Source organism: Pongo pygmaeus, chromosome 18 (assembly GCF_028885625.2).
Source record: "Pongo pygmaeus isolate AG05252 chromosome 18, NHGRI_mPonPyg2-v2.0_pri, whole genome shotgun sequence".
In the NCBI taxonomy this organism is placed as follows: domain Eukaryota; kingdom Metazoa; phylum Chordata; class Mammalia; order Primates; family Hominidae; genus Pongo; species Pongo pygmaeus.
In genome coordinates, this window is record NC_072391.2 from 67,279,937 (window position 1) to 67,304,180 (window position 24,244).

Consider the following 24,244-nt stretch of genomic DNA (forward strand, 5'->3'; position numbering starts at 1 on the left):
GGCAGGGCTTTGTGAGAAAGCCGCCAAGTTATCCAAAACCAAAGGATGAGAGAGGCTTCCAAGAGAGGGAAGACTGTCCAAGTTCAAGGAGAAGGGGTTTGGTTCCCTGTCTGCCAGGGACAGAAAGTTCTTTCCAATATGTCTCCTGGTCCCAAGAGCTTTCAAAAGGGAATGTATTCTGCTCCAAGAAAGAATCACCTCCCAGTAAAGTAGCCATGAAGGGCTCCTGTATAAAATATGCACACTTCCCCTGCCCTGAGTTTGTGGAGGGAAAGGCTGTCGGAAGTGGGGACTCTCAGGAGAGCCCATGTGCCTTGTTTGGTTCAGCTGCCAGGCGTGTGCCACACACATCCCACCTCATCTTCTGGTCCCATAATTCTCCATGGATGGGCTGCTTTTAGCTCCAGGTTTCCAGTAGAATGCTTGAGTTTTCCTTTTTTCCATAGCTCCTGGAGGATGAAACTCATAACCTGTCATCATCAGTGCTCACTCTGTTTTCCACTTTTGACTTGAAGTCAAATGAAGTTACCAAAGTTAAACATGGACTTCTCAAATTAGAAAAAAACAAACAAAAAAAACCAGGTTAAGCATTTTGTTATGAAAATTATGAAAATGTTCTTCTTATTATGGAAAATTTCAAATAGATATAGAGAGAATAATGTTACAAACCCCCACATACTCAACATTTAGCTTCAAAAATTATCAACTCATGGCGGGTTTTGTTTCATCTGTACAAACTAGTCGGCACACTATGATGGCCTGTGGACAAAATCTGGCCCTCTGACTGTTTTTGTAAATAAGGTTTTATTGGAACACAGCCACACATATTTGTTGACTTATTGTTTTTGGCTGCTTTTGTACTTCATTGGCAGAGTTGAGTAATTGCAGCAGACTCTATGGCTTGCAAGACCTAAAATAATTACTTTGTGTGGCCCTTTATAGAAAAAATTTGCTAACTCCTGATCTGTAACCCCCAACCTATCCCCCACACCTTGATCTAGGTAATTTTGAAGCAAATCCCAAACGTCACATCATTTATCCATATTTCAGTATGTATTTCTAAAGCATATTCTTTTATTAAAAATAAAACTCCAATATCATTAACAGTATTTTGTTTATATTATCAAATACCCAGTCAATATTTGACTTTCTATAATTGTGTCACAAATTAAACATTGACTTTAACAGTGTATTACACACTTGTACTTTGTGTACTTTATAACATGTGCACTTTAAAACAGCAGGAGCTCTGTGTACTGTGGCTTTTTTTTTTTTTAGATGGAGTCTCGCTCTGTTGCCTAGGCTGGAGTGCAGTGGTGCGATCTCCAGCTCACTGCAACCTCCACCTCCTGGGTTCAAGCGATTCTCCTGTCTCAGCCTCCTAAATAGCTGGGATTACAGGCACCCACCAATATGCCCAACTAATTTTTTGTATTTTTAGTAGAGACAGGGTTTCACCATTTTGGCCAGGCTGGTCTTGAACTCCTGACCTCATGATTTGCCTGCCTTGGCCTCCCAAAGTGCTGGGATTACAGGCGTGAGCCACCGCGCCCAGCCTACTGTGGCTTCTTCTTAACCTCTGTTGTCTAGGAGGGACGTAGGCCTTGACCCAGTGAGCATTTGCATGGAATTTAAGTAAAGATATTCAGTGGTACCTTCTAAGGATGGCTGGGGACTTGCTCTCCTCCAGGTGCTGAGGTGGGACACTACTAATCAAGCTGTCTTATTTCCAGGGTAGTTTTCATGTTTTCCTGGGAGATGGCTCACCTGTATACCCTGCATAGCTTACTAGTTCTTCCTGAGTTTTAGGTCAAGAACTTTGAGCCTCTAGCTCTCATTTCTGCTCTGTAATCACAGGGGATCCAGAGAGAACAGAATGACTGCTTAATCTTTCATTTCTCATTAATGGCAGAAGTCCTGCCTCCAGGGAAGTGTTAACCATGGTGAAAACAATTTTGAAACTACAGATGGAGCCATGATCTCAACAGACCTAGTCCCTGGGGAGCAAAATTGAACCAACGATTCACTTAATCATGGCCATCCCTGCATAGGAAACCCACAGGAAACTTGTATGAGAATGGGTCCTTTTATCCAGGAGCAATAAGAATTGGACCTAGCAGCTCAGGGTGAATGCATCCATTTGCTCATCAGTCACTCTTAAGCAATGTTCAGACCAGAGGTAAGCAAAGAGTGATCACTGTGAAACAGGAGGATTGAGGAGGCCTCACAGAGGGAAGCGGCTCCAACTCTTGCAGGAAGATGATCCAGGCTGGGGGGACAGTGAAGGTGGCTGCCTGCACATGGGAATGGAAAGGATGTGTTTGGGGAAGGATGCATGGGGCGGTTATGCTGGAGTGGAAGGGTTGTATGAAGTAAAGATGCTCCGAGTGTGCCCGGTGGGACTCTCAGGTTTGGGGGAGATGCCCACTGGAGCCAAAGAGGGTGGAAGGGCTGACTGGGCTTCCAGTCACTGTTCTGTGCAAGATTTCAACTGAAGTAAAGAGTGCAGTCATGCTTCCTAGAAGTGGAAATTCACCACAGCAGAGCACTTCTAGTTAAACATGTGGCTTGAACATGTGTTTATTTCTGTTCTTCCTGAAAACCCACTAAAATAGTAATAAAGGTATTAAAAAGGCATAAACCTTCAACAATAAAGAGATGGAAGAGGAGAAACAGCATATGGGAGATGTTAATCAAAGTTTAGTTTCTGATAGATAAATGGCAGAGCCGAGAGAACCGAAACTACACCTGCAGGATGAGGAATCCACCAGGAAGCCGGCTGATTTGCACCATGGGGCTCTGGAAAACCTCAGTGATTAGAGGCACCAAGGATGGGTGTGGAATGAGATTAAAACCTTGGCTGGGCTCGGTGGCTCACGCCTGTAATCCCAGCACTTTGGGAGGCTGAGGCGGGTGGATCATGAAGTCAGGAGATTGAGACCATCCTGGCTAACATGGTGAAAACCCATCTCTACTAAAAATACAAAAAATTAGCCAGGCATGGTGGCATACACCTGTAGTCCCAGCTGCTTGGGAGGCTGAGGCAGAAGAATTGTTTGAACCCGAGCGGCGGAGGTTACAGTGAGCTGAGATCGCGCCACTGCACCACTCTAGCCTGGACGACAGAGCGAGACTCTGTCTCAAAAAAAAAAAAAAAACGAAAAACAAAACCTCATTGGTTTTAGATCAGTTGGAAGATGAGTTGGAAGTTTGTGCAGGGAGTTAGATTCACACACACACACACACACACACACACACACACACACACACACACACACACACACACACACACACACACACACACACACACACACACACACACACACACACACACACACACACACACACACACACACAGCCTCATGACTGCCTCTGACATTGAGAAGCTGCAGACAGAGTGGGAGGACCAGGTCTGGGGACACAAACTATAGCTGAAGGCCAGGATGAACTCAGAAACAAGAGATTAAATGCAGATGCTATCTCCATTCCCCGGGCTGAAAATTGGAGGGTAGTTTTGTTTGTTTGTTTGTTTGTTTTTGCTGGGGAAAGTGATAGTCTAAGAGAAAGAAACATAGATTGTGATATTTGGGAACCTTCTAGTGAAATAGCTGAGACTCTTCCTGGTCACTCTACAGTCTGCAGCCCTCATCTGAGGATACAGAACTTAGTCAGAGTTTTAGTGGCTCACTGTTAAATGTGAATGAACACAGCTGGGCACGGTGGCTCACACCTGTAATAGTAGAACTTCCAGAGGCCAAGGCAGGAGGATCCGGAAGTAGAACTTCCAGAGGCCAAGGCGGGAGGATCACTCGAGTCCAGGAGTTCGAGACTAGTCTGGGCAACATATGGAGAACCAGTCTCTACAAAAAAAAATATATATAATATATATATATTTTTTGAGACAGAATTTTTGCTCTCGTTGCCCAGGCTGGAGTGCAGTGGCGCAATCTCGGCTCACTGCAACCTTCACCTCCCAGGTTCAAGCGATTCTCCTTCCTCAGCCTCCTAAGTAGTTGGGGTTACAGGCACATGCCACCATGCCCAGCTAATTTTTGTAATTTTTTTTTTTTTTTTTAAGTAGAGATGGGGTTTCACCATGTTGGCCAGGCTGGTCTTGAAGTCCTGACATCAGGCGAGCCACCTGCCTCGGCCTCCCAAAGTGCTGGGATTACAGGCATGAGCCACCACGCCCGGCCAAAAAAAAATTTGTTTTAAATTAGCTGAGTGTGGTGGTGCGTGCCTGTGTTCCCAGCTACTTGGGAGGCTGAGGTGGGAGAATCACTTGGGCATGGAAGGTTGAGGCCGCAGTGAGCCGTGATTGTGCCACTGCACTCCAGCCTGGGTGAGAGGGCAAGACCCTGTCTCAAAAAATGATAATAATAAATAAAAATAAATGTGAACAAACAGCCAAAGATTAGCAGACAGAAAAAAGAGACTTGGTGAAAACAATATAGGAAGCTGAAAAACAACTTTGGAAAGGAAAACCAAATTATAATTGATATCCTCAAAGATTTGAGAGAAAATAATGGCATCTGTGCAACAAGAACAGGAGGCCACGAAATGGACCAGGCAGAAAACAAGAGCTTTTAGAAATTAATATATATGACAGCAGAAATGAAAAATTCAGTAGAATGGTTGATAGATAAATTTGGGCCAGGCACGGTGGCTCACGCCTGTAATCCCAGCACTTTGGGAGGGTGAGGCAGGTGGATCACCTGAGGTCAGAAGTTCGAGACCAGCCTGGCCAACATGGTGAAACCCTGTCTCTACTAAAAATATAAAAAATTAGCTGGGCGTGGTGGTGCATGCCTGTAATCCCAGCTACTCACAAGGCTGAGGCAGGAGAATCATTTGAACCTGGGAGGCGGAGGTTGCAGTGAGCCGAGATCACACCATTGCACTCCAGCCTGGGCGACAGAGCGAGACTGTGTCTCAGAAAAAAAAAAAAAAGAAAGTGATAAATTTGGAGATAAGAAGATGAGAAGATGTGACCAAGGCATTCAATATCTGAAGAATAGTTCTTTAGCAAGAACTTGTGGAATAGCAGGAAAGAACAGAGAAACAGGCAATAGGAAATAATGAGAAAAGAAAATTGCCAGAACTCAAGTATCCAGATTCAAACAGCTCACCACATGCCTAGCCCAGAGGATAAAAACACACTCACCCCGAGGCTCATCTGATTGAATTTCCGAGTGCCAAGAGACAACCTCAGAAACTTCCAGAGGGAAAAAACAGAGTACCTAGAAAGAGTCAGGAACCAAGAGTGCCATCCTTCTTCTCAACAGCTGCAGAGCAGGACCTTCGCAATTCCGATGGAAAATGATTTCCTGCCGGGCACAGTGGCTCAAACGTCTAATCCCAGCACTTTGGGAGGCCAAGGCAGGAGGATCGTTTGAGTCCAGGAGTTCAAGACCAGCCTGGGCAACACAGTGAGACAAACAAAAAACTGGCCCAGCATGGTAGTGCATGCCTATAGTCCTAGCTACTTGGGAGGCTGAGGTGGGAGGATCACTTGAGCTGGGAGGTTGAGGCTGCAGTGAGCCATGATCATGCCACTGCACTCCAGCCTGGGCAACAGAGCAAGACCCTGTCTCAAACAAACAAAAAAAATGATTTCCTGTCTAGAAATCAACTTTGAGTTATTTTAACATTTGAATGTGAGAGTAGAAATAAAGGCATCTTCAGACATTCTGGGCTTCAAAAAATTAACCTTGGTACATCCTGTCTCGGAAGCTACTCCATGATTTATCCCACCAAATCCCACCAGGATGCCAAGAAAGAAGAATGAATGGGATGCAAGACACAGGGAACTTAACCCTGAGGCCGTGGAATCTCCCAGGAGGAGGAGAAGGGAAGGCAAGTCAGGTCAAGGACACAGAGCAGGTGTGAGGTGGACACACAACTGTCCACGTCAGATGAGGGAGAGATGTGGCCGAGAGAGGAAGGCCACTGCCAGGCCACCTGTCCCGTCTGAGAATCTGGGGATGCATCAGTGATAGGTTCTTGAAAACCACACAGAAGGCAACAAGGAAGTTCTTACCTCTAGAAAAAAGAAAAAAGTTGTTACAAGTAAGGAAATGTACTTACAGTATTCTACATCATCATAATCCAAACCCTGAATATTGATTTAGTGGTGATTTTCCATATTGAGAGGACGAGGGGAGGAGATAGTTGAGGGATGGAATACAATACCTACGTCCTCATCCCTCATCTTTGGTAGCAGAAAGTTCATAAGCGATAGCAAATATGGCAAAAATCAAGAAATAATGAGCCAGGCTTGGTGGTGCACACCTGAGACTACTCAGCTACTCAGGAGGCTGAGGCTGGAGGATAGCTTGAGCCTAGCAGTTCAAATCCAGTTTGGGCAACATAGTGAGACCCTGTCTCTGTATTAAAGAAAAGACAAAAAGCAATGAAAAAGACATGTTATTTAGAGACACAGATGTACACATACACTTGTAGAAGCAATTGAGAGTTGAAAGTGGTTGCCTTCGGGGAACAGGAGTTAGCAGTGGGGCAAGAGACCATGGTTTTTCATTATATTCCCTGCAGTCCTGTTTATGTTTCAAAACTATATACATATGACTTCGGGCCGGGTGCGGGGGCTCACACCTGTAATCCCAGCACTTTGGGAGGCTGAGGCGAGAGGATTGCTTGAGCCCAGGAGTTTGAGACAAGCCTGAGCAACACGGGGAGGCTTCCATGTCTACAAAAATTTTTTTAAAAAACTAGTTGAGTGTGATGGTGCATGCCTGTGGTCCCAGCTACTCAGGAGGCTAAGGTGGGAGGATCACTTGAGCCCGGGAGGTGAGGCTGCAGTGAGCCATGATCCTGCTACTATACTCCAGCCTGGACTAACAGAGTGAGACCCTGTCTAAAAAAAAAAAAAATCTTTGGTAACAAATAAAAATAAATAAAAATTACTAGTTTAGACAAATTATGAGAAAGCTAGGAAGGTTCCAGATTTTTGTGAGCCTTGCTTACTTACTAAAGGATTTTGACTCAAGGGCAGTGGGGAGTCAATTGAAGTGTTGTTGTTGTTGTTGTTGTTGTTGTTTGAGACAGTATCTCACTCTGTTGCCCAGGCTGGAGTGTAGCAGCATAATCATAGTTCACTGTAGCCTTGACCTCCCAGGCACAAGCAGTCCTCCCACCTCAGCCGCCCAAGTAGCTGGGACCAAGGGCGCACACTCCACCACCCCCAGCTAATTTTTAAAAAGTATTTTTGTAGAGATGGGGGTCTCCCTCTGTTGCTTAGGCTGGTCAATTGAAGTTTTTGAGCAGGAGTGTGACCCAAGGGCTCAGTCTAGTGGGTTACTCTGATGGCTGTTTATAGGCTGGATGGAGTGGGGAGGTTAATTCTGGGGTAGGAGCAGTATTCCAGGGGTGAGGTGATACAGATCTGGACATAGGAATGGAAAATGGAAAGTCAGGGGCAGGGAGACGGCGAAAAAGCAGCAGTCAGGCTGAATGATTGACTGATAGCAGCGGGAATGATGTTGGCCTGGTTTCTTCCCTGTGAGGAGAACTGACATGAGGAAACTGAGGAAAGGCCTGGGTGTGGGGAGAGAGCTGCAGCATTCAGTTGAATGAAGGGTGACAGCCGGTCATGAAGGTGAGGGACTCTAGCAGGCAGAATCCAGACAAAATGTGGGAACTGACTGTGGGTCCTAGGAACCACTTGAGGGGAAACCATTTTTAGAGAGGCCTTGAGTTAAAAATAATAATAATAATAATAATAATAATAATAATAATTGAGGCCGGGTACAGTGGCTCATGCCTGTAATCTCAGCACTTTGGGAGGCCAAGGTGGGAGGATCGTTTGAGTCCAGGAGTTCGAGACCAGTCTGGGCAACATGGTGAAACTCCATCTCTACTAAAAATATAAACAGTGAGACTCTATCTCAAAACCAAACCAAACCAAAAACCAACATGTTTTCGTTGGCACCTTATATCAGGAGAGTTTCAGTTGCAAGTAACAAGTTGTTATCAACATTGGCTTAAATAATGAAGGGAATGTATTGGCTCATGTAACTGAAAATTCTAGATATCAATCCTGATTCCAAGCGAAGCTTGGGCTACTCAACAATATCACCAAGGAATTGGCTTTTCTCCCATTTTTCTGCTCTGCCATCCACTAACTAGGTCAACTTCCTATGGTCTCTGGGTCCAAAATAATAGCCAGTGGCCCCCAGGACCGCATGCTTCCTCAGTCATATTCAGAAAGGATGAGCGACTATTATTTTTCCTAGATTTGCTAGCGGAAGTCCTGAGATTGGCTGTGGCTGGCTCAGCATACATCACATGTGCACTTCTGGTCCAGGCAACCATGCAACTCTGAGGTTGGGAACAGAGTCAGCTTCCCCAGAACCACATGGATCCCCAAATTAGAAATTGAGAGCTAATGGCAAGGAGGGATTGGGTGCTGCAGAGACAACCACAGATGTCTGCTATAATCAGCTAAGCCCCAGTAGCCTCTGTGATGGGGCCTGCCCGGCTATGCTAGGCATCCTGAGACTTTTCTAGAATTGGGGGATGGGAGTGGGGTGGTCATTATATTCATTCTGAGGTTCCTATTTCCAGCTGGGAAAAACGCACAGATCCCCGAGGCAGGTTTTACTATGTGGATCACAATACTCGGACCACCACCTGGCAGCGTCCGACCGCGGAGTACGTGCGCAACTATGAGCAGTGGCAGTCGCAGCGGAATCAGCTCCAGGGGGCCATGCAGCACTTCAGCCAAAGATTCCTCTACCAGGTGAGAGGGCAGGCGCTTGGCCTGAGGGGGGAGCGCCTCCCTGCACTTGCGAATGTGCAGCCTCACGCGTTCTCTGTTGACCTGCTTAGTGAGCAGGGAAAACAGCGTCTGGCAACGTCAGTGCTCTGCCCCTGGAGATTTTACTCATCACGGTGAAATTCCTCAAATTCCAGCGTTCCTCACTCAGCAGCTCCATGTCTAGCCTCTGTGTTTAAGGAATCAACATGTCTAAAACTGAATTCCCCATTTTTCTTCCAAGATTGGCTTTCATTTCTGCCCCCTTCATTCAAGTCCATTTTCCCTGACTTGCACCCTGAAGGTCAGCTTTGACTTCTCCCATCCCTCACCTTTCCAGATCAAAGCAATCACCAGGCAACATAGTGAGACCCTGTCTCTAAAAAAAAAACACTGCTACTGTTTTTTGTTAGATCTTTATTATCTGACAGATTCTCAGGGATGAAGGATCCTTGGGCTCATCTAGATCAGGGATTGGCAAATAATAGTCCATGAGCCAAGCTGGCCTGCCACTTCATTTTGTTAATAAAGTTTCATTGAAACATAAGAACACCCAGCAGTTTACATATTAATGGTGGCTGCTTTCATGGTACAATGGTAGACTTAAGTATCACAATAAAGACTGTACAGGTCAGAAATCCTAAAGTAGCCTAAGCCTACTGTCTGACCCTTTGCAGAAAAAGCTTGTTATCTTTGGTCTAGCTGAGCCTCCTTCTTTCTGATGCTTGATCATCTTCTGCCCCTTCGCATCTGAATTGCTAGAGCAGCCTCTAAATTGTTCTCTCTATTGGCCTTCTCTCTCTTCCAATCCATCTGGCCTGTTCCCTTCAGAGCAGTCTTCAAATGTTACTGTCATTGCATCCATTTACTGGCTCAAAACCTTTTGTGGTTATTACCTAAAGAGTAACATTTAAATTTTCTTTTCTTTTTTTTTTTTTTTTTGAGATGGAGTCTTGCTCTGTTGCCCATGCTGGAGTGCAGTGGGACAATCTCGGCTCACTGCAACCTCTGTCTCCTAGGTTCAAGCAATTCTCCTGCCCCAGCCTCCCAAGTAGCTGGGATTACAGGTGCCCGCCACCACACCCGGCTAATTTTTGTATTTTTAGTAGAGATGGAGTTTTACCATGTTGGCCAGGCTGGTCTTGAACTCCTGACCTCAAGTGACCTGCCCTCCTCGGCCTCCCAAAGTGCTGGGATTACAAGCATGAGCCACCATCTCCGACCACATTTAAATTTTCTTTTCTTTTCTTATTTCTTTATTTTAAGATGGAGTTTTGTTCTTGTTGCCCAAGCTGGAGTGCGATGGCACAATCTCGACTCCATCCCTGACCACATTTAAATTTTCTTTTCTTTTCCTTTTTATTTTTTTTAAGATGGTGTTTCGCTCTTGTTGCCCAAGCTGGAGTGCAATGGCATGATCTCAGCTCACTGCAACCTCCGCCTCCCAGGTTCAAGCAATTCTCCTGCCTCAGCCTCCCAAGTAGCTGGGATTACAGGTGCACGCCCCATGCCTGGCTAATTTTTTGTATTGTTAGCAGAGATGGGGTTTCACCATGTTGGTCAGGCTGGTCTCAAACTCCTGACCTCAGGTAATCCGCCCACCTTGGCCTCCCAAAGTGCTGGGATTACAGGTGTGAACCACCATGCCTGGCCCACATTTAAATTTTCTAGTCCAGAATTCTGGGTGCTCTGGTTTCAAACTAACTGCCTAAGCAGTCTCCCATACCGTGTCCCTTTGGGAATCCTCCCAGTTCCACCTGCTGGAGTCTCCATCTCATTAAAGGGTCCACAATGACCTGGAGCTGGGGAAGCCCAGCTGCACAGCCTCTTTGGTAGGGAGACATGGGACTCCCAAGTTGGCTGATTGTATTTTCTCAGAGCACTTTAGATGTGAAGGTTGGGATCTACAGCAGAACTAACACAGGATATGATGGTGCATTGCAGGCTGGAAATATTTTGAGCTGGTCCCCTGACTTTTTTTTTTTTTTTTTTTGAGAGAAGGTCTCATTCTGTGTCACCCAGGCTGGAGTGCAGTGGCACGATCATAGCTTATTGCAGCCTTGACCTCCTGGGCTGAAGTGATCCTCCCACCTCAGTCCCCTCAAGTAGCTGGGACTACAGGCATGCACAACCACACCTGGCTAATTTTTTGTATTTTTAGTAGAGATGGGGTTTTGCCATGTTGCCCAGGCTGGTGTTGAACCCCTAGGCTCAAGTGATCCACCTGCCTTGGCCTCCCAAAGTGCTGGGATTACAAGTATGAGTCACCGCACTGAGCCGATGGACCCCCGACTTTTAATCATCAGCCGTAACTCACTGTAGCATCTCCCTTGGTTAGTTCTGTCTGTGGGGATGGATTGCTTATCGTACAGGGAGGAAACCGTGGAGGACCTCAGTTTCCTTAGCTGAGGTGAGCAGAAAGTGTGATGTTTGTCTCAGTAAGTTGCTCCAGGGTCGACGGTCATGCCCCTGTCCAACCAGGGCCCCGCTGTCTAGCCCAGTGCAGCTCTGTATACTTTCTTGGGCCAGGCTTCCCACGCATGCCTGCCACACATGCCTGACATCCAATTCTGGCGTGTTTCAGAATTGAATGGAATCTGGTCTTTCACCACATTTCAGAGATTGCTCCTTTTGAGCTGGGCCCCAAAGATTTTGCCTGCCATTTTCTTGGGTGGTTGTGGCTGCAAAACTGGGAAGGTCTGGGCATCTTTCTTCTTTGACCTATCTGTCTTTTGACTTAGAGACAAGGACGTATTTTAGGAGTTTCACATGGTTTTTGTCTACCTGATTATCCAACTTTTCTCATTAAAAAAAAAAATGGAACCGAGTGTTGTGGTGCACACCTGTAATTCCAGCAACTCGGAAGACTGGCGGGTGGGAGGATCGCTTGAGCCCAGGAGTTTGAGGCTGCAGTGACCTATGATCGTGCCACTGCACTCTAGTCTGGATGACAGTAAGATCCTGTCTCAATAAATAAATAAATAAATAAAATGCATTAAAGCAATTTTTTTTCCCTTAAAAGCCCCACTAGTTAGGTTCTGTGGGTTGACCAAGATATTGGTGTGTGAAAGGGAAGATTCTCAGATTCTGGAGCTCACATCTGCCTGGTCTTTTTGGAGTCTTCCTTCCTTTTGCCTGCCTCTCTTAGCAACTTTATTCTGGGTTTATAGAGGTAAAACTTTGACTTGGAGGGTTCCCTAGAAGTAAAAATTAAACACTAAAAAATTGTTCTTTCTGAGTGCTCTAAAATGGTTTTCTCAGCCTCGCTGGGGATGTGGGAGGGTTCTGCATGGAGGTGATGGTTACCTTTACTCCATGAAACAAGACTCATATTGAAAAATGTGGCAGGAATCTTTCTTTGGTCTGCTTTCAATGTCTCTCTGTTGATTTTCCTCCCCCTCTGGCATTGGTTTTCTCCTCTTGTTTGCTATGGTGCCATGTCCTGGTTACAAGTAAGAAGGGTTACTTTCATATAGTTATTTTGGGGTTTGGCTTAGGCCCAGAGTTTGACTCGGAAGACTTAAGACCTAATACTAGGCTAGCTAGCGGCCTCCCCTCCTCCTCTTGCTGGGCTTCAACTGAGACCTTGTTCTTCTTTGCTGCACTGCAGAGAACATGAAATACAGTTCAAAATGGAAATCAAGGGAATCCCAGATTGCAGTCTCCTGTTATTCCTTCCTGCTGTCTGCCTCAACACACACCTTTTCCACTTCCTCTAAATTCTGGTTCTTAGTTTTTCTGCCGTGTTTCCCTTTCCCGACTCCCTAATGTGCTAATGTTGCCCGTGATCATCGTGTATCTTTTCATTTGCTTGTTTCACCGTTACAGTTTCTTTTTGCCCTCTTGTGTCGTGTTCCTGCTGGGACCCACTGAAGATGCCTGGCACAGCCTTGCACATTGTGCTGTTGTGACGGGACTATCACACGGCCGGCAATTTCTGGGGCATCTCTCTCCGCAGTATTGAAACAGATTATTTTGACCAGGCGCGGTGGCTCACGCCTGTAATCCCAGCACTTTGGGAGGCTGAGGCAGGCGGATCACTTGAGGTCGGGAGTTCGAGACCATCCTGGCCAACATGGTGAAACCCCATCTCTACTAAAAATACCAAAATTAGCTGGGCGTGGTGGCAGGCACCTGTAGTCCCAGCTACTTGGGAGGCTGAGGCAGGAGAATCGCTTGAATTCGGGAGGCACAGGTTGTGGTGAGCTGAGATCATGCCTCTGCACTCCAGCCAGAGCGACAGAGTGAGACTCCATCTCAAAAAAAAAAAAAAAAAAGGTAAAAGAAACAGATTATTTTGTGGCTCTTAGGGTGTGGACTGCAAATTGCATTATCGAGAAACAGACAACTTGTTTCTTACTCTGCAGTGAGCCCCTTGCGTTGAATTCTCAAGCACCTGGATTTTGTTCTGCATCCGTCTGGTGCATCCTTAAAAAAAAAAAAAAAAGAAAAAAAAATGCCCGCCTTCCATGCTGCAACCTTTATGCCCTTCCCAGACATTTCTTACCCTCAGCTGTATTTGCTAGACATTCTTTATTTCTGAGTTTGTATCTTAAAATATTACTGGAACTTTGTGCTTAGTTCCCAAGGGACTTGAACTCTCATGAGCTCTCTGGCTCATGGCCTGTACCCCAGATCTCCCAACGCAGGGACCATTACCCGGGAAGAGGATTCCACAGTGTTCTTTTCTGTTCCTAGTGATAGAGAACGTCCAGGATCTCCCTTCTGGCTGCAGAGTCCCACTTTCCCCCATCTACATCCTTTTCTGCTCCACGTAACACCTTGACGTCTCTCATTTTAGGGGAATGTGCTAGAAGAGGAGGGGCAGCCGGTTGGCTCATTGGAGGTGTGGGTTTTTGGCTTTTGGTTTTCTGGCCATGATGCATAGGTTTTATTTTTCATTTATTCTTGTTCCTTCCTTCTGGCTTTCTTTATTTTTCAAGTTGTACTGTGTACCTTAGGGAAGAAGTATCCAAAATCGTCAAGTGCTTCTATTTAACAATAAAAAGTAAAATTGTTGTGAGGATCAGCTCCCATTGATTCTGATTTTATTAGGTTGGTGCAAAAGTAATTGTGGTTTTTGCCACGACTCTTTTTTTTTTTTTCTGAGACGGAGTCTCGCTCTGTCGCCCAGGTTAGAGTGCAGTGGCGCAATCTCAGCTCGCTGCAACCTCTGCCTCCTGGGTTTAAGTGATTATCCTGCCTCAGCCTCCTGAGTAGCTGAGATTATAGATGCCCGCCACTACGCCTGGCTAATTTTTGTATTTTGTGTAGAGACAGGGTTTCCCCATGTTGGCCAGGCTGGTCTCAAACTCCTGACCTCAAGTGATCCATCCGCCTCAGACTCCCAAAGTGCTGGGATCACCAGCCTGAGCCACGGCACCCGGCTGCCATGACTCCACAATTACCTTTGCACCAACCTAATAAACGTTGTTTGTGTTTATCAGTCTCTGGCGTCTCTCCCTTTCCCATCTGCCTCCTCTTTTCCTCGCTTCTTATAGGTGTGTGTGTGTTGGGGGAGTGGGTGGGGGGGTGGGGGGCATTCTGATAGAATAACAATCAGAGGTTACCAAGGAAATTTTTTAAAAAACACTTTAATGAAAGAGAGCCAACATTGCATGAAGGCTGAGATTTTTTTTAAAAGGCAAGGATTCAGAAAAGGGCTGATCAGTATTTTCTGATCCTAGTTCAGTGCTAGTCAGGGAGACTGTCAGTAAAGACCTTTTTGGTCTGTTGATTTGTAGAATTAAGCAAAAGATGACCATGCCCCCGTGGAAGCTGGGTTGGTACCAGCTGGTAGCCGATTTCCCATGAGAGCCCCGAACACTTTGAAGATGATCTACTGACTCCAAAACAAGACCTGGAGCAGCAAACACTTTTACACCAAATGCGTCTTCTTTTAATGTCTTAAAATAACCTTTTCTATAGTCCTTCCCTTTTGCAAGGTCATTGCTGTAGCTCAGCACTTACCAAGTGCCTCTGGCTCCATAATGTAGAATACGTGTTTTCGCATTTGTTCCTTTGCCTCTGTTACCGAATGTTTTTAATGTGTTAACTACAAAACAGAGTCGGAGGAACTTGGATTTTATGAGATGCTCTACCCTATCTCCCCCAAGCCCCCAACACACAGACACACACCCCGATGACTTGGAATTCGGGAGATTTTTTTCAGTAATGATTCAATGTGATTTGTGATGGAGAATTTTAGGCACAGCTCGAGATCAATGATAAGGGGCCCTAAATCAAGGTGAGCTTCCCCCACCTCCGTGCACTTGCATTCTGTGTGGGCAGGAGGCCCTGCCCTGAAAGGGGGCTCCGTCCTATCAAGAGCCTTTGGTTTCAAGACTTAAACGTCTTTGTTGGAACTTGCTTGGAAGAGGGGCCTGTGTTGCCACCTTGGAAAGAAAGTTTCTCTGTCCTTTCAGCTGGGGGTGGAGGGAGGGCTGTGGAAGGGGGCTTGCTGGCAGTTGAGTTTCACCAATGTTTTCTCAAGCCGACACTGAGCCCCATTCATCCTCCTGCCCGTGTGTGGCTCCGGCACCCCCAGATGGGGCCAGCCCAGCAGCCTGAAGTCCGCATTTAGAACTTGATCCCCTCTTATAACGATTAAATTTTAGTAAGTAAAATAAAAATGCTTCAGAAAGAAAAAAAAGAAACGAAGAAAGAGCGGAACAATACTTGTTTTATTTAACGACCAGAACTTTTTGACAGCACCCCCCTTCCCCACAGGATATGGGAATGCCTGGTCCACTGCAGTCCATCCCCAGGGACCTCGAAGCAGAATTCGGCCGGAGGGGGTGCGGGGGGGATTCTAATGTAAACAGTGACCCTGAAGTCCTGGAGCTGGTTCCCCCTTCTTTCCCCTGTCTCCCCTTCTGTCTTGCTGCCCCGCCCCCAGCCCCAACCCCTCCCCCCCCAAAAAACACAGAACACTGAACAACTTCAGGTTCAGGCAGGGGAGGAATAAAGGTGCTTTGTGAAGGGGAAGGAAAACATTCCTGGGGGAGGTGAGGGCTTGGGGCATGAATGTGCCCTCAGTCTGGGTGGACGCTGCACACCCAGATGGGAGGTTGGGGGGGACGCCGAGGTGGAGGGAGGAGGGCCGGGCCCCAGCCAGGAAGCTCTGGGCGTGGGCAGGGCTTGTGGGAATGATTTCATTGGAAAGGCCTGCGATATTTTTTCCCCTCCTGCGTGTGGTTCTTGGAGAAAGTTGGAGGTGGTGGTGATTTCAGTTGCCTTGGCCGCCTCGAGCCGGAGCTGAGCGGAGGCACTGGGCCGAGCCTGCTTCCCGGGCCTTCCTACCTCGCCAGGGCTGCTCCCTGCCTCCGCCACCCTGGCACACCTTCACCCGCCTACCTCCTCCTCCCCGTCGCTCTACCTTTTCCAAAACTCACTTGGGCCCTCTGTGCGCAGGGTTCTTTTTTGGTTTTTCTGTAAAAATCAAAACAAAAAACAGAGACTTTTGAGAGGAGCAGATGCCACCTAAAGTCCCACTGCATTCCCTGCAAAGCGCTCAAATGTGGAAGCGAGTCATTGGCATTTTTATTTTTTATCGATTGATTTATTTTTTCACCAGTGGCTTTTTGTAACCTCTGTGTTCTGCTGTGTTTCTTGTGTTTAGTCTTCGAGTGCTTCGACTGACCATGATCCCCTGGGCCCCCTCCCTCCTGGCTGGGGTAAGTACTGAGTTCTCTTCCCGGCCCTCGGCCTTCCGTCAGCCACGGTGCTCTGTCCTCTCCTCCCGCGTGTCTTCCTTCCCTGTTCCTGTCCCTCTGTTTTCCATCTCTCCCCTCTCCAGCACACTCTCTGGGCATGCCCCACCAGAGCAATTACAGGTGATGGAGCTGGGTGGCTGGGAAAGTAACCAAGCGCCACCGAACCACTGTAGCATCCACCCACCATCACTAAAGGAGTGTGACCCTAAGAAAGATGTCCCTGAGCAGCTGGGGGGCTATTGGGTTTTGGTCTTGAGTTTCAAGGTGTCTACTCAAGAGTCCATGCTACCACTAAGATATTTTGACACTGCCTAACTCCCAAATGGATTTGTTTCAGATCTGTGACCATATGGTTGGAATGATCCACCTTAAAAAATCTTTCTTTGCAGCTGAGATGTTGGAGGACTTTGGTCTAATTTTGACTAATAGAAGCCACCTTTTTATTTCTGACATAGCTGTGAAAGAGACCAGAGGGAAGCAGATACGAGAGTTGAATGCCAGGTGGTGACTCTGGAAATGCATCGCTGCTAGTTATTATCGCCGTGTAGATTTCTCCTCGCCCTTGGTAGCCGCCTCTTACCTATCCCAAGTCCTTGATGTGATTGGCTAACAGTGAGTTAAGGGATGGACATCCATGACTTAGGAGAGATTATAGGCTTCATGGCTATTCTAGGAAGGAGTAGCCATGCAAAAAGGGTCATTAGAGATGATGAGACTTAGCGCATTTGATAGAGCTGGGGCAGAGTTTTATTTAATCTTGTGAGGGTCACTGGGAGCAGAAGAAAGCAGTTTTTGCGGGAACCAGCATGTGTTGGGTTTCATTTATTGGTTAGGCCAGCAGAAGACGGTAAACGTTGGTTTGGTGGTGTTGACAGATGGTGTGAAACTGGGAGGGGGTGAGCTCGACAACAAAGATGGAGAGGTGCATCCTGGGAAGTTGGCAATGATAGGATGGGCATCTGATGCCTGGAAACGTGCAGCTTTGGAGCTGGATCTTCTCGGTGCAGACACTTCTGCTCTCGGGTAGTCATTTAAGAGGTTGTGTCAACCCTGTTATACCTGCAGGTTATCACTTAGTCAATAAGCACCGCAGTCCAGTGTGCCCGAAGGGCCTTCTGGTCCTTCTGATTGGAGACATCATTTAGTGAAGCTTCCACACATTTGTTGACTTTCAGCTCGGGGATCCCTTACGCAGAGAGCTGCCCCACATGGCTCCCTGGACCAAAGAAAGGTCATTAGTACCTCAGAGATTGGCAGCAACTCCAATGTGAGAGAGTAAAACTCTGAAGACCCTGCGTCATCAGTAGGCAGGGGAAAATGCGTCAGATTAAACAAGAATCTGTACTGCTGTTTAGTAGCCAGTGGCCTAGAAGCCGGGGACTTCTAGTGTGTTTCAGGCTCTGTAGAGGCAGGTGATGTAGCCCAGTCAAGTGGGTTTTCATGCCAGTTCTGCGGAGTGATGCTCACCAGGTAAGCACAGCTGATGGAGACTTGAAAACAGCTCTCGAATGCTAAGTGTGGAAATATTTGAGATAGAAATGGAGGAGCTGTGGTCAGAGTTGATGCTGTTAATGAACGATGAGAAAAAAACCCACGAAACTGTCATAGTCCAGAATTAAGAGGAAGAACATTCAAGCTAAAGGCCAGGGCTCCTTCTGAATCTCAGATCCTTGGGGGTCTGTGTTGGCTGCCCCAGGGCTGTGGCTGGGGCCACCTCCCCAGGGCTCACCGAGAATCAACAGAAAGAACAGCCAGACCAAGTGAGACTGATTGGCAGCTTGCTAACCAAGCCTGCTGGTGTCTCTCTCTGCTGTCCCACGAGAGACCCCGCATCTTCCCCACACACTGCTGTGGGACTCAGGACACCTCAGGTTCAGATCCACATCTGCCCTCGGCAGCCCTGACCCTGGGCCTGTGGCTGAATATATCTGAGTCCATTTGCTCCTAAAATGAGGTCGAGCCAGGTGTTCCTGGGGTCTTTCCCAGCCCCCAACTGAAACTGAATGCCGCGAGGCAGCCAGCTGGCCTTGGGAGGCCTCCACACAGCAGCAGTGCCAGAAATGACGACACAGGCCTTAGGCCCGCTGGACAGATCCCCCTGGCCCTGTGGTTAGCCTTGGCTTTGGCCCTTAACAGGGCAGACGTGGAGGATCTAGTTCAAAGCAGTAGCTTCGGGGCTGGGAGCAGCCCCCTCCCCTGGAAACCTCTTGGGAAGCCTTCCTTCTGTGTGTTCTTAGGTGGTGGTAGCTCCGTAACAGCTCTGGGCACCTCCTGTTCTTTCTTTCCTTTGGCTTTCTTTTATTTATTTTTTATTTATAAAATAGAGATGAAGTCTCGCCGTGTTGCCCAGGCTGGTCTCGAACCCCTGGGCTCAAGCGATCCTCCTGCCTCAGCCTCCCAAAGTACTGGGATTACAGGTGTGATCCACCGTGCCCAGCCTGTCTTTATTTTTATTTTATTTATTTGTTTTTCCAGCTTTATTGAGGTATGATTGACAACGTCTGTTTGTAAAATTTCAGTCGAGTCATAGATACCAGGTAAGGCAGAGGGTGGGAGGGAGACTGAGGCCTTGGGCTGGTGTTGGGAGCACTGCAGCTCGAGTCTTGGAGTCAGGAGGGGGTTGCTGCACTTCCCTGTTCTGCTCCTTTTTCAGCTTTCTGGTTCCCTGTAGCTTCTGGAACTGATTATTTTTGTTTCTTTGATGTTGCCCTGTCTTGTAAAAGGAGAGCCATTAGCATCATTTGTTTTCAGGAGAGAAACAAATTTGAAGGCTCAGGAACTTCCTGGGAAAGGTGACGTCTTTTGAGCCAAGAGTTTTACCCGCTAGTTGTTTTTTTTTTTTTTTCTCCTGTCTACCTGGAGCTGAGAGGTTACCCCTTTCAATCACTCTCAAGGTCCAGAATCACCAGCTAGGGTTGGGTCTGTCCCTGGAGCCCAGACTCCTCCCTTGGGGACCCCAGAGCCCTTATCAGTATATCAGTAAAGGGCAAGAGAACAGAGATTGTTCAGAGCAGAGGAAAATTATATTTGTTCCCCAGCCCCACTCCATGAACATTCCCCTGTCTCAAAGCACATACTTAGGTGTAAGAACAGGATAGGCAGGCCAGGCACAGTGGCTTATTGCCTGTAATCCCAGTACTTTGGGAGGCTGAGGCGGGAGGATACTTGAGGCCAGGAGTTCGAGACCAGCCAGGACAACATAGCGAGACCCTGTCTTTATATAAAAAAGAAAAAAAAGGTACATGTCTAAGAAGAGGTTGGGCAGTGTAAGTGTCCTCAGCCCCAGATATCATTTATTTGGTCATAAGCAAGAAAGAGGTGTGCTAGGGTATGAGAGTTTTAGAACAAGACTTAGCCTGTAAGTGGGAGAAGAGGGAGAACTTGGAGGGTACAGGGGCGCAGGGTGCAGAGCACTGATCAGAGAGGTGCGAGGGAAATGCAGCCACCCCATAAGGACTGTGCCCTGTGGGACAGAGGTGCCCAGGTCAGCTGCATGCAGTGCAGAGGGTCCCAGGACCAGGGATCAGCTGTGAGGGACTTGGGTGGGGGGCCTGGCGGGTTGGGGACTGCCCGGCTTCCATGCTGCACACAGCTGGGAGCAATTATGCCTCTGGTTTGAGCTGTGCTGCTCCCTCCGGGTGGCCACACCACCCCCTCCCTCCGACCAACCAACCAAAGAAGTGCTTCATCTCGAGTTGGAAGTGTGTCACCCCTCCACCACCACCAACAAGGAAGGACCCTCTTTGTCCCTTTCCCAGTGACAAGTGTGAGTGAGCTTGGCTTTGGCTGGTTCTTCTCTAACAGGCTGACAACAGGGAGATAAACTCAGACCCAGCACCCAGGAGGTGGGAACCTCAGGGAAAGGACACCGGCTCTCCGTGTTTGAATCTGATGGTTCTTTCTTTCTTCTCATGTGGCAGAGAAGAGACAGGACAATGGACGGGTGTATTACGTGAACCATAACACTCGCACGACCCAGTGGGAGGATCCCCGGACCCAGGGGTAAGGACTTGGGCTGAGAGGGGGGCCGGGCTGGGCTGGGTCTCTGTGCAGCTCCAGCACTGGGCAGGTGGCTTTGGACTGCATCGTCCCAGAGGGGTGATGTCAGGGACCTTTAGCCACACACAAGTGTCTTGAGATTCTCACCGTACAGATACACTGTTGGCCTGATGAGAGCTTAAAAGGGGTTTCTTAAATGGACCTTCCTGGTGAATGGAGGGTGGCCCGGCTGGCGGGTGTTGCTGGTCTCCATACTGAATGTGCAGGCTGCTGATAATTGGATTGCAAAAAGGTTGAGGGCATCCTGGTCTCCCAACACCCCCAAGTGAAGCTATGCTGGCGCACGGGGTGCCTCAGGATTGCTGGTGGCCGCTCAGTCCGATGCCATCCATGCAGGGCTGGGTTTTTGGCCATGAGATAATCAATGACCTCTCTGTGCTGCAGAACTGTCCTCACGACTTGGGTCATGCTTCTTGGGTGCATGTCCTCAAGGTCCCTCATGGGCTCTGCAGAGACAAAGCCATACTTTGAGGACCCAGCCTCCAACCACCAAGGTCCAGAAGGTGGGGCCAGCCCTTCACCCTTTTCTTCCCGTGTTTCCAGGATGATCCAGGAAACGGCTCTGCCCCCAGGATGGGAGATGAAATACACCAGCGAGGGGGTGCGATACTTTGTGGACCACAATACCCGCACCACCACCTTTAAGGATCCTCGCCCGGGGTTTGAGTCGGGGTAAGGACTTTGTGCAGGTAGCAGCAGCGTCAGGAGCCGAGGCCCAGGCTGTCCTTGTTCTGGCTCTGGGAGGCCCACTTTGGGTGGCCCCTGTGGTGCGTTCTACTGCCCTTACTGCCCTCTAGTGGCCAATGTTGATGTCATATTAAAGGGGATGGGAGGATAGCTTGAGCCCAGGAGTTTGAGACCAGCCTGGACAACATAGCGAGACCATGTCTCCACAAGAATAAAAAAGATTAACCAGGCTGAGAAAGATGGCAAGACCCCATCTCTATAAAAAAAATTTAAAAATTAGCTGGATGTGGTGGTGCATGCCTGTAGTCCCAGCTACGTGGGAGGCTGAGGTGGGAGGATCCCTTGAGCTCAGGAGTTTGAGGCTGCAGTGAGCTATGATGGCACCACTGCACTCCAGCTCAGGTGACAGAGTGAGACCCTGTTTCTAAAAAATAATAATACATTTAAAATTAGCTTGGTGTGGTAGCACACTCCTGTAGTCCTAGCTACTTGGAAGGCTGAGGCGGGAGGATCGCTTAAGACCAGGAATTCGAGGCTGCAGTGAGCCATGATCACACCACTGCACCGCAGCCTGGGTGACACAGCAAGACCCCGTCTCTAGAAAACGAACAAACAAATAAATAAGATGGGATGGGGAGGAAGGGACTATCCTGTTTATTCCGAGTGACACTAGAGTTATTTCTCTAAAAACAAGAAGTCTGGCTTTATTTCTAGATTTTCTTTTTTATTCTTCAAGGATCTTAATGACAGTCACTTCCTCACCTTACATTACTCATCTTTAAATTAACATAGCACCAGCTTTCCTTAGGGCTGACAAAGACAAGTTGTTCATTTTCTGAGAAATTGCATGAACCCCTGAACATCTTTGCTCTTCCCAGGACGAAGCAAGGTTCCCCTGGTGCTTATGACCGCAGTTTTCGGTGGAAGTATCACCAGTTCCGTTTCCTCTGCCATGTGAGTTCTGGTACTGGGGCTCCCGTGGCAGTTGGGGTTATTGAGTTATTTCAGTGTGAGTTCCCGGCACAGCAGCAGGTATCGGAATGTTTGTGTCTTAGGTGGGGGCGAGACACTTGTCTAACCCCGAGCTGGCTGTCTCTAAGAAGCAAGTTTTCATTCCTAGGGGACATGCTGTTGCCTCCTGGCCCAGCAGGCTGGGGAATGCCTGTTCATACAGACAGGAGAACAGATGACCACTTGAGGCTCAATTTAAAGTTCTTTTCTTTTTTTTTTTTTCAGTCAAATGCCCTACCTAGCCACGTGAAGATCAGCGTTTCCAGGCAGACGCTTTTCGAAGATTCCTTCCAACAGGTTAGATCATGGTGCCCGAAACCAGTGGCAGGCCGACGCCCTCCTCCCAGCACCCCATTTCCAATCGCGTGGCCTGTTAAACCCACACTGCAGACTTTCCAGGGCATGGGTCTTGGTGACTGTGTCTGCTGGATATTAGGCCTTAGAGTCCCCTGTCCCTCCCGCCCCTGCCTGTTGTGGAAGGGAGAGTGGCAGGCTGGCCCGATGCTCTGTCTTCCCAGATCATGAACATGAAACCCTATGACCTGCGCCGCCGGCTCTACATCATCATGCGTGGCGAGGAGGGCCTGGACTATGGGGGCATCGCCAGGTGAGCTTGAGTGCCCCGGAAGGCTGCCCTGTACCCCGCTTCCCCAGGCTACAGCATTCATGGCCAGAAAGCTGCCTGCCCCCTGCTCACATTCCCTCCCAAAGCTCTCATGCATCTTCAAGAGTGGGCACAGTGTGGCATTCAAAATACGTGAATCTGCCAGGCACGGTGGCTCATGCCTGTAATCCCAGCACTTTGGGAGGCTGAGGCAGGTGGATCACCTGAGGTTGGGGGTTCAAGACCAGCCTGACCAACATGGAGAAACCCCGTCTCTACTAAAAATACACAATTAGCTGGGCATGGTGGTGCATGCCTGTAATCCCAGCTCCTAGGGGAGGCTAAGGCGGGAGAATTGCTCGAACCTGGGAGGCAGGAGGTTGCAGTGAGCCAAGATCGTGCCATTGCACTCTATCCTGGGCAACAAGAGCGAAACTCTGTCTCAAAAACAAAACAAACAAAAAAACAAAATACGTGAATCCATGTGGCCAGTCCATTGGGCCTGGAACAGGGGCCTGGGGTGCCCCGCTGGGCTGGGCGTTAAGCCTTTAGTTACTGGGTCATGAGGCGACGGAGGACTCCTGGGAGGGGCGAGTGCTCAGTACAATGGCTCTGTTATCTACCAGTGTGTCATGTTTCTGTACTTTAACAACCAGGCCAGCAGCATCTGGGCAGTTGAATATAGGTGCCATGTGGTCATCCATTAGAGTTGACCCTGGGGTCCCCTCCTCTTAAGGCAGCCAGGGCAGGCGAAGTCAGGTGTCCTCGTGTGGATAAGCCATGTCACGATCCACAGGGCCTTGAGCAGGGCTCAGCTGCATGTCACGTGCCTGGGGTCAGTAAAACTGTAACGGCTTATGTCACCCTAAAAAGAGTCCAAAGCATTGTCTTGCCTTCACCCTGGTCCACCCATAAAAATTAACAGGCCCTCTGGGAAATGCTGCCTTGGACAGCAGGGCAGAAGGGCCCCGGCAGAGAGAGGGAGCGCCGTGGCCTGCAGCGACCTCTCCGCTCGAGATCTCTCCTGGTGTGGGCATGTCTTCCCGCTTGGTGTTGGGTTAACTTGCTTCTGGTCCTCTGTTCGGTGGTGGCGTTGCCTTCTGCACTGGCCCCGTGGATGGATGTTCCTTTTTTCCGTGGTGACCTCCTCTCCAGGCTCTGCTTGGTGGGCTTCTGGTGTGGCCGCGCCCTGTGTGTGTCTCTCTCTGTGTCCTGCCAGTGGTTTTACCCTATGGTAGGTTACGTCATGCTGTTCTACCACAGGGTAGAACCACGGACAGGATACCGGGGCACCCTCTGCGTCGAAGGACTCCTCGTCTGCCCAGCCACAAACAGCCCAGTAGCCGGGGACTGGCCCCTTTGGGACGTCCCCTTGCTGGTTTAGCTCAAGCCCAA

General features: G+C 48.4%; 1 protein-coding gene across 3 annotated transcripts in view; it reads left to right on the plus strand.

Annotated features, from left to right (window-relative positions):
• WWP2 (WW domain containing E3 ubiquitin protein ligase 2) overlaps positions 1–24,244 on the plus strand; it is a 178,718-nt gene that overhangs the window by 146,068 nt on the left and 8,406 nt on the right. For all 3 annotated transcript variants that reach the window (XM_054452729.2, XM_054452730.2, XM_063654488.1), the window contains 7 exons: positions 8,584–8,758; positions 16,395–16,449; positions 20,409–20,490; positions 21,091–21,219; positions 22,113–22,188; positions 22,471–22,542; positions 22,764–22,852. In XM_054452729.2, coding sequence (XP_054308704.1) covers positions 8,584–8,758; positions 16,395–16,449; positions 20,409–20,490; positions 21,091–21,219; positions 22,113–22,188; positions 22,471–22,542; positions 22,764–22,852 — 678 coding nt within the window. The remainder of the gene's footprint in view (positions 1–8,583; positions 8,759–16,394; positions 16,450–20,408; positions 20,491–21,090; positions 21,220–22,112; positions 22,189–22,470; positions 22,543–22,763; positions 22,853–24,244) is intronic.